The following is a 17,733-nucleotide window of genomic DNA, read 5'->3' on the forward strand; positions in this document are numbered from 1 at the left end:
CATCCCGCTGGCAAGCAAAGTATATAGTACGATTCTTAACCTACTACTGCTTGGTAGTAGTATGATTTTAGTTGACTTCCATTCGGACCGAAGCCAATCAAAGGAATATAGGAGTAGTATAAGCTAGTACTTGAAAGTCTTCACTCACGAGATGTTTTTTCTATTCCTTTTCTAGAATCACATCTTTTTAATTGATGAACCGGTGCTCCCAATTGGGTTTCCTAGGAGCTCATTTTGCTTTTGATCCTGTACGGGAAAGTGGCTTTCATAGAGAAATAATCCTCTGTCCGAAAGTGTCACTTTTTTTTTTGATATACTCCATGGACAAAAAAATAAAGAATCAGGAGCAGTTAATTTCCAGCTTACAACTTTTTTTATTGATTTCAAAAAACCATTTCACAAAATCATTATATCAATAAAATACTATTTATAAAAGTCTATTGTGTTTATGGGCCATCCGTTCAAAAAAAACCCTAACCCACCAGTATATCGGGTCAAATTCAAACAATGATTTTCGACCCATATCTCAACCTAAAGCAAGATAACTTTATGAAATAGCTAGATCCAAGCCACCAGTGCCTTGGGTCGAATTCAAACTAGAGATTTTGACCTAATCATTTTTGTTGCCCAACCCAACTAGTTCTGTCAAATAAACTCTTAACATCATATAGTTATAGATTTCTCTTAGAATTCTACCAAATAGACTCTTAACGTCACATAGTTGCTTCCATATGAACACCGGCTCTATCTGTGTTGTCACTTGTCAGATTTCGTGATACCAATTTGTAAGGAAAAATTGTTCGGCCTGAGAGGTCACAAGTCAAGTCTCTGTTTTCACATTAAATCCATTGACAAAATAAAAAGCGGGAGTCTGACGGTAAAGGTGCCTTCTGCCTTAGTGGCACACATTATATAGCAAGACTGAGTCGAATTGAGAAACCAGAAAAGATGTAGACCCTATTTATTAGTAGGACTCAGCTTTACTAGTAAAATCGTTTTTAAAAAAAACAATTTTATGAGCAACTTTCTAAGTGAAGCTGAGCTGTTTTGAAAAAAGTTGTTTGACAAAATATCTTCATCAACAACTTTGTGCATAGATAAAAGAATAAAAATAAGGAAGAGAGCTAAAATAAACTACTTTTTTCAGCTTCATTATAACTCATGTCTTTATAAGAGGAGAAGAAAAACAGCCATAAAATTGTTTTTATAAAAGAGTGTTTGGCAAAAAAAAAAAAAACTCAACTTATGAAACTATTATGAGCTGTGTTAAACATGCCGTAGAGGTGATCTTCCTAATGCCACCAGTGACTTTTAAATGACCCCGCTAGTGCGGTAGGTGTTTCCATGTTTGCACACTTTTCTATTGTTCGTGTACTTCACTAGTAGCATATCCTCGCTCTTTCCACGAAACTACGTTCATTTCACCCGGGATGAAGAGAGTCGCCTCTCTGCCCGTCAGGTCTACGGTCTACCGATCGTCCACCTGGGACCGGGATGGATCAGTTTGCAATCACCGTGACTTCGTTGCCAAAGCTATGCTCTTCGAGTCAAGTCTTTTGGCTGGCTCCTAGTGCAGTAGAACAACCTCGATCGCCCGGAAGCATGGGCTTCAGATTAAAGACACTGTTTAGGCGAATTGCTAGCTGGCTAGAAATTTTTAAAAATTAGCTCTAATATATCTCAACAGAAAAGTTAATAGGTGAGCTAATTTTTAATAAGTCTTCAACTATTAGCCAAAAAAAATATTAGCTATCCAACCACAATAAACTTAAGCTATTTTTTAGCCGTAACTAGGAACCAAGCTTATTCAAATGGGCCCTAAATTTGACTTGACCAGCTTAGGCACTAAACCAAATACACTAAGGCCAACTAAATTTACATACATGTAACAATCTGAGCCAAATTTAGTTCATGCCTGGTTTAGGCTTTAGATTTCGGCCTAAGCCCGCCTATAGTGTACGACAGGTTGGCTTTTTTTTTATGGCCCAACGGGTTAGCCTTGGTGGACCAAACTACGGCCTGTCCCAATTGGGCCATTTTCCCCCAGATCCAATTGATGACCCCTGACAGAGTGTCAAGGTCCATTTAGCACAGCCCTACTTCATTGGCGGAGTAGTTTCTTTTTCCTGCACTATAGCTTCACTAATAAAGTTAAGTTAAGTTGTTTTGTTAAAACGTTTGACAAAATAGCTCCTTATAAAAAATTGAAATGATCATAATGCCTCTATCTTTTATTATTTTCTTTTTTTTTCTTATCTCTTTCTTCCACACGACCCATCTTTCTTCCCCACACCTCTCCCGATGCTCCTATGCTCTGGGCTTGCTGCCCCTATGTCCCCCACCCCGAAAGCTCACAACGCGCGCGTGCCCTAGCGGCCATGTCCATGAACACCAGCGTTTATGTTCATATGAGAGCAAATCTGACCATGGCCACGACGGGACTCACCAGAGCGAGAAAGGAGCTAGGACAAGCTGCTTTTTTTTCATGTCCATGTTTTACTCAGGGGCATCAGAGAAACATGATATTTGTTGACGGACACTTTTAACTCAAAAATTTATCTAGTATCATTATGAAATCGTGTAATTTTTGCCAAACACATCACACTTATTATTTTATTAGTTTCTCGTACTCATGAAGATAGAACATGGGGAAATGAGTATTTCGCCCTTGTCTTCAACCTTCTTTGGTTCAAATTCACAAAAAAAAACTTTGTTGATTCAAAGTGGTTGTCTTCAGCGGCACATTAGATGGGGCAAGGAGGTTAGCCGCCTCCTACACGCTTGTCGATGTTGGAAGAGAAAGTGGCAGATCCATCCTCAGGCTAGTCTCAATGGTATTTCATTAAAGTTTTATGAACATTAAATTTGTTGATGTGTCCCTACAAAAAAAATATGCTGATGTGGCACTGTATTAATAAAGAGAGAGGTGATAAAAGTTTCATGGGAGTAGAGAGAGTTTCATGAGGATTCTGGGTTATAAAACCTCCACTTCCACTTAGCATGGCCTCACTAACGCGTTTTCGGCCTGCCATTGGCTTGATCCACCCCTCCTTCCAAAATGTTTCGTCCCTTGTTTCGTTGCCCGCCCCACTTGCATGTCTCTAGCATTGGAAGGGAAGTGGGCAGGCCCGGCAGATCCCAAGCCGTCCTGGGCCTATGGTGGTGGTCGAGTTGCTATTGACAGATTTGGTGGTGATGCATCTATTTGGTTTTTGTTTATCATGTGGAGCAAATTGTCTTTAAACTTTGTTTATTTTATATTTGTACCAAATGCTTTAAATTTAAATTTGACTTCAAATTTTAAATGTGGTCTTGAAATTCAAATCTATGCATTAAAGTATTTTTAATCGTGGAGGCAGAATGACACAAATACATAGTCAAAATGCTGAAATTGGAGAGTAAAAAAAAAGAATATGAACTCTAGTTTTTTTTTTTTGCGCAAGAGAAAACAAAGGGTCTTGATGGGGTACGGCTAGAGATGCTCTTAGAGTACAACTCGTACAAGTTGAGGTGCACAGCGTAATACCGATACTATCTTTTCGCTATCCCATTAATCAGGACTGGAGAAATTAGGCCTTTCCGTGAACAGTATCCATTGGAGGTTCGCAAAAGCTACTTTGCTGACAGCGGATCGCAATTCGCAAACCTACTAATAATATTAATTTGACACAGATATGTGCGGACTTTGTTTGTTGATCTGGTCATGCTCTAAGCACAAGAGCTAGTTCTGAGAAAGGAAAATCGTAGAAAACAAAGTCCTGGTTCTGAACTCCGATTTCTCTGAACATAGTATATCTCTTCTATCTGAAGTTCTGATTTCTGAACATGTCACTGGCGGAGGTGACATTCTTTAGTAGACACTATGGCCATGCCAATCCAAACCAATGAGAGCTCATTCCTCGATCCACTGAATTTTTGTGGAGTCTAACCCGAGAGAAGATCACGGGAGACGTAGGAGGTGCCGTAACCTGAGTTAGTCCACTAAACTAGCCGAAGTCTCAGTACTACCAAACCAAACGTCACAATCACAAGCAATAACTGGGTCGGTGATCCATTCAACACGGGGTTGAAGGACCAATGGAGTCAGGGCTCGTAAGCTTCTCCGGCCAGTTTCTTCTGCTACCGTGAAACGAAACTACCAACCTCAACCTTGCGAGCGTTCTACGTTTCCAGGCGAGATTTTGTCGTTCTGAAAGCTTGTTCTGAATGACGCGCGTTTAGTGCGCCAGTCCCGTCAGTCGTTTTCCTGAATGGTGATAGCCGAAGCAGGCAGAGCAGGCGTGCGGCACCATATCTTCAAAGGTTTGCCCGTGCCCAGTCCTATGCCTTAGTGTAACTTGACTTTAAATTGTAAATTCTCCACTCTCCACTTCTCCAGGCTGTTCTGCCGTCGACTTGTTCACTTGCTGTCATTGTGATTTTTTTTTTTTTTTGAGAGCGCTGTCATTGTGATTTGTGGTACAGGAATGCAGCACTGGAGAACACTGGGCCGCCGCCGCCGCCGCCGCTTCTGGTTTTGACTGTACCGGCAGTCGGGTGACGTCCAGAGGTCCTGTCCAGGCAACAACCGAGCGCGGCGCACCTAACTGCTGAACAAAGCAGCTGCTAATTCTGGTGGCTGACTAAAACATGAAGAAGGCTAGTTTTCTACATCTGAACTTCCTCTATTGCTGACTGAAGCGAACAAAAAAAAAAAAAAACCATGCGCCTGCATACTCAAATGAACAACGGACGACACACCACATTCCACAACCCAAAGCATCAAAGCAATTAAGCAGGAAAATCAAAGAGAAGTAAATTCCAACGCTGGGGAGAGGAGGCATACGTGTACCGCATCGATCCGTGGTCGGGCCGCCGTCGCAGAAACAGGTGAACCTCATCATGCCGCCGGCGTGCGTCTCGTTGCGCTGGTAGCCGCACCATCCGCCGGAGCCCTCGCACCGGTCGCACTGGTGGTTGTGGGTGTCGTAGTTCAGCTCGAACCCGCCCTGCAGCACCTCATGGAACGATCCGTTCCCCGGAGGCGGGGCGCCAGACGCGCCCACGATTGCCTTCTTGTGAGCATCCAGCACCGGCGCCACCACCACCTCCTCGCACTCGTACTCGTACGCCTCGGCGCCCGTGATCCCACCGTCCCGCAGCACGTACGACCTGTTGCCGTATTCTAGCTGTTGCTGGCACCCACTCAGCTCCACGGCCGATGACAGGGTAATGTTCTTCTTGCAGCTGTAGAGGAAGGTGATGTTGGAGTCGGAGGGCGCGAGCCACAGCCAGGCGGTGTCGATGGTGAGGTTCACGTGGAGGCGCGGGCAGCCGCCGGCCGCGTACTTGTCGGCGATGTCGGCGTCGGAGACGAGGACGGTGTGCGTCTTGTAGTCGATGCTGAGCACTATGTATCTGTGGGTCTTGAGGGGGAGGATCAGCGTGGAGTTGTCCTGGCAGATAAGGCCGATGCTGATCCCGGCGGGGTAGACGCAGTTGGGCGTAGAGGAGTTGAGCCAGAACGGGTAGTGGATGTCGTGGCCGGCGCATGTGGCTTTGGCGCAGGAATCGGGGAGCGCATCGGCTACGGCGGCGAGGACGAGCTGGATGGGGAGGAGGAGGAGCTGGAGCAGGAGCAGAGGAGCCATCGCGCGTGTGAATGCTGAGCCGAGGGAGAGACCTGGAGGGTGGTTCTGGTTTATTCGGCGAGCACTGTGTGCGGCGTGAGAGTCAAGTGACGGAAGTTAGGGTGACAACGACCGGTTCTTCGACTTGGATGTGGATTGCAATGACCGGACCGTAAGCCGACAGCCGGCAGCTGATTGCGCCTTGGCACGGGCGCACGGCCTGTCGTCCTTGCATCTCCCGTTATTCATGGCGGATGGCCATCCCAGCTTCAGCGAGTGGCTTGCGGGTGATGAATAATCACTGGACAGGTTTTGTTTTCCGGTCCAGTCATGGCAAAATTTCCACATCCAAGTCAAAGAACCGATCGTTGTCGATCTACTAACTCCATCACTTGACTCTCGCACAAAACCTCGCCCACTACACCAGCACAACCTCCGGGTATCTCCCTCGGCTCCCCCATTCACACGCGTGGTGATGGCTCCTCTGCTCCTGCTCCTGCTCCTCATCCCCGTCCAGCTCCTCCTAGCCGTAGCCGATGCCGTCCCCGATTCCTGCGCCAAAGCCACATGCGCCGGCCACGACATCCACTACCCGTTCTGGCTCAACTCCTCTACGCCCAACTGCGTCTACCCCGCCGGGATCAGCATCGGCCTTATCTGCCAGGACAACTCCACGCTGATCCTCCCCATCAAGACCCACAGATACATAGTGCTCAGCATCGACTACAAGACGCACACCGTCCTGGTCTCCGACGCCGACATCGCCGACGAGTACGCTGCCGGCGGCTGCCCGCGCCTCCACATGAACCTCACCATCGACACCGCCTGGCTGTGGCTCGCGCCCTCCAGTTCCAACATCACCTTCCTCTACAGCTGCAAGAAGAACATTACCCTGTCATCTGCCGTGGAGTTGAGTGGGTGCCAACAACAACAAGATGGCAACAATAGGTCGTACGTGCTGCCGGATGGTGGGATCACGGGTGCTGAGGCGTACGAGTTCCAGTGCGAGGAGGTGGTGGTGGCGCAGGTGCTGGATGCTCACAAGAAGGCAATCGTGGGCGCGCCTGGCACCCCGCCTCCGGGGAATGGATCGTTCCGTGAGGTGCTGCAGGGCGGGTTCGAGCTGAACTACGACACCCACAACCACCAGTGCGACCGGTGCGAGGGCTCCGGCGGATGGTGCGGCTACCAGCGCGACGACACGCACGCCGGCGGCAGGATGAGGTTCACCTGTTACTGCGACGGCGGCCCGACCACGGACCGATGCGGTACAGGTATGTCTGCTCTGCTCCGCACACCTCCATTGCGTTGCTTTGATATTCTGCTTGTATGGATTAGTGACGGTAGAACGTTGTTCATTCGTCGAGACTCGAGAGCGCAATACAATGTCGATCGAATTTTTTTGGGAGCTTTTTGTTTACTTTTATGAGGTGATTATATGGAGAACAACTGCCCTGCAAGCTGCAACGTACCTCTGTGGTACGTGTCCGGCACTCCGGACATAATTTTGTTCTATACACCTTCTTCTGTTCTGTTTGACCATAAATCTCTAAGCAAATCTCACGGTAGACTTGTTCCTGACCACCTTCCACGTCTTTGCTAGTCGCCACTCTTTGCCACTCGAAAGTCTTTGCGTGTTGGGCACTGGGAGTTGACGCCTCGTTCGTCCACGTTCAACCAGAGATCTGGTTTCTTTCCACCTCTTTGCTGGCCATGCCTCTCTTATTCAGCTTGTTCGTTTAGCTAGAAAAATTATAACTCTTGATTTATTATGAAAAAAACACCTGACAAATTTGGCAGATATACTATATATGTTCATACCCCTGCCTCCTATTATATTTTGATACCTAGTTATGTGCAGCAGCTCTCGGATATCTTTAAAAAGATATCGTGAGTATCAGAGTATGAAATAAACTTGCACCCTATTAAATATTGTACTAGTCGAACCGTAGAAAAAATCCTAGACGATGATATTGAAGGAACCACGACAAGAGACTATAGGATTTGACGAAGCCGGTCACAAATTGTTTAGGCACAACTCCCAAAATACACAAGTGGCCGTCATTCCTTCGGTCAAAGAATTATGTACTTTCGGCCAAAAAAATTATAGAGAAGTACTTTTAACTATAAAACACATATCTTTATAAAAACACCTTCAACATAGAATTCAAAGCATTAGGGCATGTACAACGGGGCTATAAGACCTGTCTGTATGTTGTTTATTTTACAAAAGAAACCCTGTAAACCAATAGACGAGCTGTCCCTGTCGTTTCACGAGACGACGAGCGTGGCTCGTGGTCCAAGGAGCTCTCTTCTATCTAGAGTCGCCTTGTATGGCGAATCGACGATCTGGAGGATCCAGTACGGCGCACGCACGCGAAGAAGTTGAGGGCGCGTGGAAGATGAATTTTGCGCGCCAAATCCACCTCCTCATCTATATATTGTTCCTTCTTCTCGGTGATCTTCAACTCCAGGGAGACGGACCACCACCAGAGGCCACCGGATTCAGGGCAGAAGAGTACAGGCACGACGGCTGCGGCGGCCTTGGGAGTGGCGGCGGGGTGGAAGGGCAAGGTGAAAGCAGCAGGTCGTGGATCCAACTAGGCGGCGGGCTTCATCCCCCTTGGCCGTAGATCTTGCTCACCAGCCGGCCTGTTCCCCATCGATCGTGGATCTGGCTCAGCGGCGTTTTCTTTGTCAGTTCCAGTTGCATTTTTTTATCGAACTATACAAGTGCTAGCAGTAGCAGTGCATTTTTTTAAGAACTCATAATACTAGCATTAAGAATGTTTTTTTATGCTGAAGATGGACTTAGATACTATCGATTTCAGAACTCACAATACTAGCAGTAGCAGTGCATTTTTTTACCGAAGATGGATTTAAAATACCAACAGTTTAAGAACTCACAATACTAGCAGTAAGAGTGTTTTTTTTTTCTGAAGATGGACTTAAGGTACTACCAGTGATCTTTTCATAAAGTTCTAACTTCTGTAGTATGAATGTTCAGGTTCGTTTGATATTAGTATGAACTTTTTTTTGCTAGCGTGAGTTAAATATTGGTCTCTGTGATTAGCTAGCCACAAAATGGTATATAGAGATCATATTTATACTTATTCATAGATACATGAAAGCATTAAACAGCTTACAGATAGTCAAATAGACAGCCTATTGTATGACTTGTCTATTTAACTGTCTGTGTGTCAGATTCCAATAATTTATAGACAACCCCTTGTCTATGGGTTGTACATGCCCTTAAGAACCCATTTTTGGAGCACACGTTCATCAATTAACAAATTTTCTTCTAGAAAATGAACATCCTGGCTTCATGTACTAACTTCTACTATATTCTTTTGATTGGTATATACGGTCCGAGTGGAATTTAACTGAAATCACCCCAATGCAGTACAGTAGTAGTAGGTTAAAATAATAAAATCCTGTAGCAGGCAGCGGACCATCACTGATCAAACGGGTTGGCACGGACCAGCGAGACCGACAAGTCCACGCTACTTCAGTCTCCCTCTCCCAGCGTCCCACTTCCATGTCAGTCGGCAGGTTTGGAGTATCATCTCCTGTACCATCGTCGAAACCCGGTTAAGACGTCAAGTCCACGGGACCTATAAGTCACCGCTCACAATAAACCAAACGCGTGCCCAATTGGAGCTTAACAAAACAGCCAGATGAGCGTGAACCCACCTTGGCTTCTCGCCGCCATGGCTGCTCACCTACCAGTACCACCACGTCTCCCCGTCCTCCTCCTCTTCGTCTTCCTCGCCGTCCATGTCCATCTCCCCGCCTCCCATGCCGTCTCTCCTTCGCTCCCGACCACCTATGACGGTTCGATTTGCTCGAAATCGTCCATGTGCGGCGGCGTCAATATCAGCTATCCCTTCTACCTCTCCGACGCGACCAGAGAGATCGCTGATTACGGATACAACTACTCCTGCGGCTACACCGACCTGAAGATTTCCTGCCAAGGCGAGTGGCCGACCGAGACCGCGGTCATCAGTCTCGGCGGAGAGAACTACACCGTTCAGCACATCTTCTACGACACCCGCACCATCATTCTGGCAGACAGCGACGTGCTCACCGGCGGCAGCTGCCCTGCACTCCGCCACAACGTCAGCTTCGATGAGTTGTGGCTGTACAACAGCAGCACCTTCCACAATCTCACCTTCTTCTTCGGCTGTGACACCGTGCCGTTTGGATTGGAGGAATACAAAATCAAATGCCCGGGGTTCAAGGGTCCACCAGATGCTGGCAAAGGAGACTCCTTTGTGCTCGTAACTGACGAGCATGCCATGAATCTGGAGCAAGAATTGGCAAGGAACTGCAACATGATTGTCACCGTGCCAGCGAGAGCCGATGTTCTGATAGCAGCAAGTAGCCAGGAAAATTTCACAAGCGGCGGATACGGAGACGTGCTCAAGCGTGGGTTCGAGTTGGGATGGAGCCCTCTCACAGAGGATGGGTGTAACCAGTGCGAGGAGTCGAACGGGCAATGCTCCTATGGCGAGTACAGGGAATTCCTGGGCTGCTTGTGCAACGGAGGGAAGGTGCGCAAACGGGACTGCGAACCTGCATCAAGTAAGCCCTTAGACTACCGAAAGATTTCCATCTCGAACTTCCGATCTATTGAGGCTTCGCTTCGCTTCACACTAAAATGAGTTTCAGTATTGTTTTCCTATTCATAAACAAAAAACGAAGAACTCAAAGCTCTTAAATTTTCAGTACAATCGAAGACAATGAGCACGTTGGTTTTGCATCGGCCACCATGAATTGACTAAAATTAGGCTCCCATCACCAGCACATTAGAATCCACTACTTAGTCTAGCTTTCATCATTTCGCCAATCAAGTGACTTGGCACTGAGAACATCTGATCAACAGCCAATCATGTGCCGCCAGGAACCTCAATTATGAAGGAAACTATTCTCCACAATTCCATTCTTACGGTCGTTCAGTAGATTTGAATCTAGCGAACCATTGTGTCTATTTTTAAATTACTATAACTTTTAAATGATGTATCTATTTTTAATTCCGTCTACACCGTTGTGTTCAACGCGACGAGACGAACAAAACTAGACCTCACTTCTGTATGTTTCGAAGATTTTTATATTTCTAGTAGCAATTTATTTATATTAACTTATAACATATAAGTTGTATTGCTAATTTATTCTGCTAAGTTATGGTGCTAACCTATTATGCTAAGTTGTATTGTATAACTTTTGTTTGTGTATAATAACTGTGTAACTTTCTATATACACTAGCGTATTAGTTGTGTAACTTATATACATAAGTTGTATTGTGTAAATTATGTCTCCCTCTATTCCAAATTATAAAATGTTTTGATATTTCTACATATATTGATTTTGTTATGTATATACATATATAGTTGTGTCTAGATACATAGTAAATTCAATTTAGAAAAGTCAATATGTCTTATAATTTGAAATAGTGGGAGTAAACTTATGTACATAAGTTATATAGTATAACTTTTTTGAGAACGACTAAGTTAGCAATGTTGAGTTACTCCTCGAACTTATGTTGTCTAGAAACACTGCTAAGGTAGTACTGTTAAGTTTATCGTGAACGTTATGCTTTTAAATTCCGTTTTATAAGTTATGAGCACATGCTTCTTAAAAAAATAAAAAAATAATAAAGAAGAGGTGATCTAGCAAAAGAAAGTGAAAAAAGAATCGAATGCCTTAAAAGAGAAAGAGAAACCATTATTGTTCTGTCCAAAAATAAAAAGTAACATATGCACTTTCCAAAAAAGGAAAGAAAATTGTTGTCGGAAATTGACCGCTGATTTCGTTTCTGCTGAACGTTCGTGAAATAGGGGCGTCGACTATTCTCAATGACCATACAAACGTTTTCATCAAGGTATAATGAAGCAAAACTTGTCGGGCCACCTTTCTCATTAAGTACTCCCTCCGTCCAAAGTGCAAACAATAAAACAAAAATCTCGCTTCCTCATATGAGTCAAACAATTCCAATTTTAACAAAATGTATCTGTATCTGTTTCTGTTTGATGTAATATTGCTCAAATCTAACATTGTCTTTTGTTCGTTGGCATACAGGATTAAAAGGGGAAAAGGCAATTATTGCTGGTAAGCACTACCCAGCCTTTTTTTAGAAAAGAAGCACTACCCAGCCTTTTTTTTTTAGAAAAGAAGCACTACCCAGCCTTTTTTTTTAGAAAAGAAGCACTACCCAGCAGCCTATAGTCTGTACTCATCTTCATTTAGTCTAAAAAGAGCAGAAGAAAAGCATATCATGAATTATTGGCATGTCATGTTTCAAAAATCCATAACTCTAAAAAAAAATTGGAATCCATTAACCAATGACAATTGACAACAATGTAGATAAATTTCATCCTCCCTTTGGGCAATAATCCGATGAGTTTCTTCACTGACTAGAGGTGTATTTTTATTTGCAAATTGAATTTTTAGAATGATTTGTAGTTGTATTCAATTGTGGTGCTTTTCTGATGCAGGTGTTGTTTCAGGCACGTTACTAGTAATTCTTATATTCTTCCTAGCTTGTAAATATGGTTGGCTGCCCCTCAAATCGAAGGGCGAACCAAGTATCGAGTCCTTTCTACGAAAGAACGGGAACCTACATCCGAAAAGATACACTTATACAGATGTGAAAAGAATGACAAAATCCTTTGCTACGAAGCTAGGCCAAGGTGGATTTGGTGCCGTATATAGAGGCAACCTCTACGATGGCCGCCAGGTAGCAGTTAAGATGCTAAAGGACACCAAAGGTGATGGTGAGGAATTTATGAATGAGGTGTCTAGTATTAGCAGAACTTCTCATGTCAATGTTGTGACACTATTAGGATTTTGCTTGCAAGGATCTAAAAGGGCACTTATTTACGAGTACATGCCTAATGGTTCGCTTGAAAGGTATGCCTTTAACAGCAACATGAACAGTGAAAATTCACTAAGTTGGGAGAAACTATTTGACATAGCAATTGGCACAGCCAGAGGACTTGAGTATCTCCACCGAGGATGCAATACTCGAATTGTGCATTTTGATATCAAACCGCACAACATTCTATTGGATCAGGATTTCTGCCCTAAGATCTCTGACTTTGGATTGGCCAAGCTGTGCCTGAATAAAGAGAGTGCTATCTCTATTGCTGGTGCAAGAGGGACAATAGGTTATATTGCCCCAGAGGTCTACTCAAAGCAATTCGGACTAGTGAGTAGCAAGTCTGATGTCTATAGTTATGGAATGATGGTCCTTGAGATGGTTGGGGCAAGGGACAAGAATAATACAAGTGCAAGTGTTGAGTCTAGTAGCCAATATTTCCCTCAATGGCTTTATGAACACTTAGATGAATATTGCATCAGTGCTTCTGAGATTAATGGCGAGACTACTGAGCTCGTGAGAAAGATGATAGTTGTAGGTTTGTGGTGCATACAAGTGATTCCAACTGATCGGCCAACAATGACTAGAGTCGTCGAGATGCTGGAGGGAGGCACAAGTAATCTGGAATTGCCGCCCAAAGTTCTCTTGAGCTGACAAGCATAGATATTTTCCTACTAATAAATGTTGCTAGCGTTAGCAGGTTGTACAAATGCAAATATTTGTTATATACTATGCAGAACTAAGGGCGTGTACCGAATGCTATTTTTGTCCTGTAAACATAGATGTAATTAATAACTACATAGGAATTTCTGGACACAAACGCAAATATTTGTTATGTAATACCGACTGATATTTTTGTCCTGTATAAACATAGATGTAATAACTACATAGGAATTTCTGGACAGGGGTGGTCGTAGCTCATACGACACTGTGTGATGGTGTATACTTTGTTCTGACTTTCAGACTAGCTGCGCAAGCACTGATTCTCTTTTGTGTGCTTGTACTTTAAGCACGTGCCGGCGGTGGGATTTGCTAACTGATGCGCCATAATGGGCAGATGCGGAAGATGAACATGACAGAGGATCGGAGGATGGGGAATGGAAGGTGAGAGAGAAGGGGAGGATGGAAGAAAATGTGGGTTGAGTCTGTAATCTGCGCCGTTTGTGGCGTGTATCATAGCATGGATTGTAATGTAATGGCATGGACTTAAAATTATCTCGCCTCGACCATGTGCCATATGAATAACAGTAGATGTATATTGCTCAAAAAAAAAAATAATAACAGTAGATGTATGGACGAGAGGCCGTACCAAGGCGCAATCAGCTGCCGGCTCCCGCTCACTCGCTTGCGGTCCAATCATGGCAGAATTTCCACGTCCAAGTCAAATTGTCAATCATATCGGCTGGTTGGAGTATCTCCTGCACCACCTCCGATCCGGTCAAAGTCCACGGGACCAATAAAGTCACAACTCACAGCTCACACGGAACCAAACGCGTGCCCAATTGGAGCCAACAAAACACCCATGAGCTTAGGCCGTGAGCCCACTGCTCACCTCGTCTTCTCGCCGCCATGGCTGCTCACCACCAACCACGTCTCGCCGTCCTCCTCTTCGCCTTCCTCGCCGTCCATGTCCACTCCACCCATGGCGACCCTCTTCCGAGCACTTACGACGTCTCCATGTGCTCGGAATCGTTCTGGTGCGGCGGCGTCGAAATCCACTACCCGTTCTATCTTGCCAACTCCACCGAAGCAACCGCCGACCACAGCGGGAACTTCTCTTGCGGCTACACCGACCTGAGCATTTCCTGCACACTCGAGGGGCAGACCTGGACCCCTACCATCCTTCTCGGCGGCGAGAACTACGCCGTCCAGAGCATCTCCTACGGCCACGGCCATCAGACCATCTTACTGGTGGACAGCGATGTGCTCCTCGGAGGCGGCGACTGCCCCGCAGTCCGCCACGAAGTCAGCTTCAACGACACATGGCTGAATAACACCAGGTCCAACGGAAACCTCACCTTCTTCTTCGGCTGCGATTCCGTGGCGCCAGATTTTAACGCATTCAAAATCAAATGCGCGGGGTTCAAGAGTGCTCCGGATGCTGGCCCAGGAGACTCCTTCGTGTTCATGGCTGGTGAGCTTGAAAGGTACCAGGTGCACGAGCTGGCCACGAACTGCAGCAAGGTTGTCACCGTGCCAGTGAGAGGCGATGTTCTGATGGCAGAAAGTAACCAGAGCAACTTCACAAGCGGCGGATACGGGGACGTGCTTAAGAGTGGGTTCGAGTTGGGATGGAGCCGTATCACAGAGGATGGGTGTCAGCAGTGCGAGGAGTCGAACGGGCAATGCGCCTATAGTCAGGACAGGGTATTCCGGGGCTGCTTGTGCCACGGGGGGAAGGCGGGCAACCCGTACTGCAAACACATCGCATCAAGTAAGCCCTTAATAAACCTACCGAAAGATTTATTTATTTTTTCGTCTAAAAACCGAATGTGTTCGATCTGCACTCTGCAGCCAGCCATTCCACTCGGACTTCCGATACCACGCCTGTGTGTCTTTCTAATTAATTTATATATATTGAGGCTTCGCTTCAGGCTAAAATGAGTTTCAGGATTAGGCTTCCTATTGACAAAGTAAACAAAAAACAAAGAACTCAAAGCTCTTGAATTTTCAGATGAATCAAAGACAATGAGCACGATGGGTTTTGCATAGGCCACCTACTGAATAAATTTAGGGTCTCCCCACCAGCCCATTACGAATCCATTACTTGGCCAAGCTTCCATCATTTTGAATGGCGCTGCGAAAATCCGTTGAACGGGCATGCCATCTTAGAGTAGATTGCCACCATTGCTAGGAACCTCAATTATGAAGGAAATCGTTCTCAATATGCTTATAACCGTTTTCTCAAGGAAAAATGAAGTACAACTTGTGGGCCCACCTGTCTCATTAAGTACTCCCTCCCGAAAATGAAAATCCTGCTTCAATGAAGAGTGATCATTCCAATTTTGATAAAGTATATACAAAAACACTATTTATAATGCGTTAATTATGGAATATATTTTTCATAAGAAGCCTATTTAAAGATGCAAACGTTGATATTATTTTCTATTAACCTAGTCAAACTGACATTATCTTTTGTAATACATCTGTGCTTTGTGTTTCTGTTTGACGTGAATCAGCATAATCTTGCTCAAATCTGACCTTTTCTTAAACAAGCTCAAATCTGACATTGTCTTTTGTTCGTTGGCATACAGGATCAAAAGGGAAAACGGCAATTATTGCTGGTAAGCACTACGCAGCCTATAGTCATTATTACCCATCTTCATTTAGTTTAAAAGAGCAGAAAGCATATATGAATTATTGGCATGTCATGTTTTAAAACCCACAATTCTCAAAAATATTTGGAATCCACAAAAATGTCAGCCATATAGATAGATTTGATCCTCCCTTTGGGCAACAATTTGAAGAGTTTCCTCACTGACTAGTGGTGCATTTGTTCTTTGCAAATTGAATTTCTGGAATGCTTTGCAGTTGAATTCACTTGTGATGTTTCTATGATGCATGTATTATTGCAGGTATGTCGTCCCTTCTATTCCTGTGTCTTGTTATTCTCACATTCTTCTTGGCTTGCAAATATGGTTGGCTGCCCCTCAAATCGAAGGACGAGCCAAGGATTGTGTCCTTTCTTCAAAAGAATGGGAACCTACATCCAAAACGATACACCTATGCAGAAGTGAAAAGAATGACAAAATCCTTTGCTGTGAAGCTAGGCCAAGGTGGATTTGGTGCTGTATACAAAGGTAAACTCTATGATGGCCGCCAGGTAGCTGTTAAGATGCTAAAGGACACCAATGGTGATGGGGAGGAATTTATGAACGAGGTTGCTAGTATTAGCAGAACTTCTCATGTCAATGTTGTGACACTTTTAGGATTTTGCTTGCAAGGATCTAAAAGGGCACTTATTTACGAGTACATGCCTAATGGTTCGCTTGAAAGGTATGCCTTCAACAGCAACATGAACTGTGAAAATTCACTAAGTTGGGAGAAATTATTTGACATAGCAATTGGCACGGCCAGAGGACTTGAATATCTCCACCGGGGATGCAATACTCGGATCGTGCATTTTGACATCAAACCACATAACATCCTATTAGATCTGGATTTCTGTCCTAAGATTTCTGACTTTGGATTAGCCAAGCTATGCCTGAATAAAGAGAGTGCTATCTCCATTGTTGGTGCAAGAGGGACAATAGGCTATATCGCCCCAGAGGTCTACTCAAAGCAATTTGGAACAGTAAGTAGCAAGTCTGATGTGTATAGTTATGGAATGATGGTCCTTGAGATGGTTGGGGCAAGGGACAAGAATACAAGTGGAAATAGTGAATCTAGTAGCCAATATTTCCCTCAGTGGATTTATGAACATTTGGACGACTACTGTATCAGTGCTTCTGAGATTGATGGTGAGACCACAGAGCTTGTGAGAAAGATGATAGTTGTAGGTTTGTGGTGCATACAATTGATTCCAACTGATCGACCAACAATGACTAGAGTTGTCGAGATGCTGGAAGGAAGCACAAGTAATCTGGAATTGCCTCCCAAAGTTCTCTTGAGCTATCAAGCATAGATATTTTCCTATTAAACAACGGTAGCGTTACCAGGTTGCACAAATGCAAATATTTGTTGTACACATGCAGAACCAAGGTCATGCACCGAATGTTATTTTTGGTGTGTAAACACAAATTTAACTATGGCTAGATGTTTCAGAGCGCAATGCTAGATGTTTCAGAGGGCAAAGCGCAAGCTTCAGCGACCTGTTACAACTAAGGATGAAAACGGTCGGAAACGGTCGAAAAACTCCTAAATTGTTTTCTACTTTTATATTTGAAATACGAAAACGAAAACGAAAACGAAAACGGTAAAGTCGGACACGAAAACGAACACGAACTTACGAAATATCGAGAATTTCAAAAACGAACCAATTCGATCGGATTTATGTCGAACACGGTCGATATACGAAAACTTAATACGAAATACTGATATATAAAAGTGCATGACTAAAAGTATATATAGGATCAAGTTCAAGTGCATATAATAATTAAAAAGTACATGCTCCTTAGTCTTAGGTATTTAATACAATAGCCCACACATAAATACAAGTCTAGAATAAGCAATTAATAGCTAACATGAACACAACTAGCCACTAGTAGAAAGAACGCAGATGCATGGTGAGTAGTCTGTAATTAGACT

At 44.4% G+C, this 17,733-nt stretch overlaps 2 protein-coding genes across 4 annotated transcripts; one reads left to right on the forward strand and one right to left on the reverse strand.

Moving 5' to 3' along the window:
- Window positions 136-5,709, reverse strand: LOC8068041. Of its 2 annotated transcripts, none has more exons than XM_021456045.1 (2): window positions 4,826-5,709; window positions 136-2,895 (listed from the first exon to the last, which is right to left on the reverse strand). In XM_021456045.1, exons 1-2 carry the CDS (start codon window positions 5,628-5,630, stop codon window positions 2,843-2,845), a joined length of 858 nt encoding a protein of 285 aa, XP_021311720.1. In that variant the 5' UTR covers window positions 5,631-5,709; the 3' UTR covers window positions 136-2,842. The 2 variants fall into 2 exon arrangements, with proteins under 2 accessions (XP_021311720.1, XP_002458341.2); XM_002458296.2 differs by having other exon boundaries at window positions 136-2,879; window positions 4,826-5,706.
- Window positions 5,976-13,372, forward strand: LOC8063085 (LEAF RUST 10 DISEASE-RESISTANCE LOCUS RECEPTOR-LIKE PROTEIN KINASE-like 2.1). 2 transcript variants are annotated; one of them, XM_021456044.1, is made up of 3 exons: window positions 5,976-6,883; window positions 11,688-11,717; window positions 12,104-13,372. In XM_021456044.1, exons 1-3 carry the CDS (start codon window positions 6,085-6,087, stop codon window positions 13,138-13,140), a joined length of 1,866 nt encoding a protein of 621 aa, XP_021311719.1. In that variant the 5' UTR covers window positions 5,976-6,084; the 3' UTR covers window positions 13,141-13,372. The 2 variants fall into 2 exon arrangements, with proteins under 2 accessions (XP_021311719.1, XP_021311718.1); XM_021456043.1 differs by lacking the exon at window positions 5,976-6,883 and adding an exon at window positions 8,565-10,193.

The sequence above is a fragment of the Sorghum bicolor genome, chromosome 3, assembly GCF_000003195.3.
Source record: "Sorghum bicolor cultivar BTx623 chromosome 3, Sorghum_bicolor_NCBIv3, whole genome shotgun sequence".
Classification (NCBI taxonomy): Eukaryota; Viridiplantae; Streptophyta; class Magnoliopsida; order Poales; family Poaceae; genus Sorghum; species Sorghum bicolor.

Excerpts from the sequence above, each read along its gene's own strand:
- LOC8068041 (XM_021456045.1), bottom strand. The coding sequence starts at position 5,630 with ATGGCTCCTCTGCTCCTGCTCCAGCTCCTCCTCCTCCCCATCCAGCTC. Across the intron at positions 2,896-4,825 it reads CACGGATCGATGCGGTACAC|CATATTTTTTTTGTAGGGAC; the intron begins GTATGCCTCCTC and ends GTGCCACATCAG.
- LOC8063085 (XM_021456043.1), top strand. The coding sequence starts at position 9,287 with ATGAGCGTGAACCCACCTTGGCTTCTCGCCGCCATGGCTGCTCACCTA. Across the intron at positions 10,194-11,687 it reads GGACTGCGAACCTGCATCAA|GATTAAAAGGGGAAAAGGCA; the intron begins GTAAGCCCTTAG and ends GTTGGCATACAG. Across the intron at positions 11,718-12,103 it reads GGAAAAGGCAATTATTGCTG|GTGTTGTTTCAGGCACGTTA; the intron begins GTAAGCACTACC and ends TTTCTGATGCAG.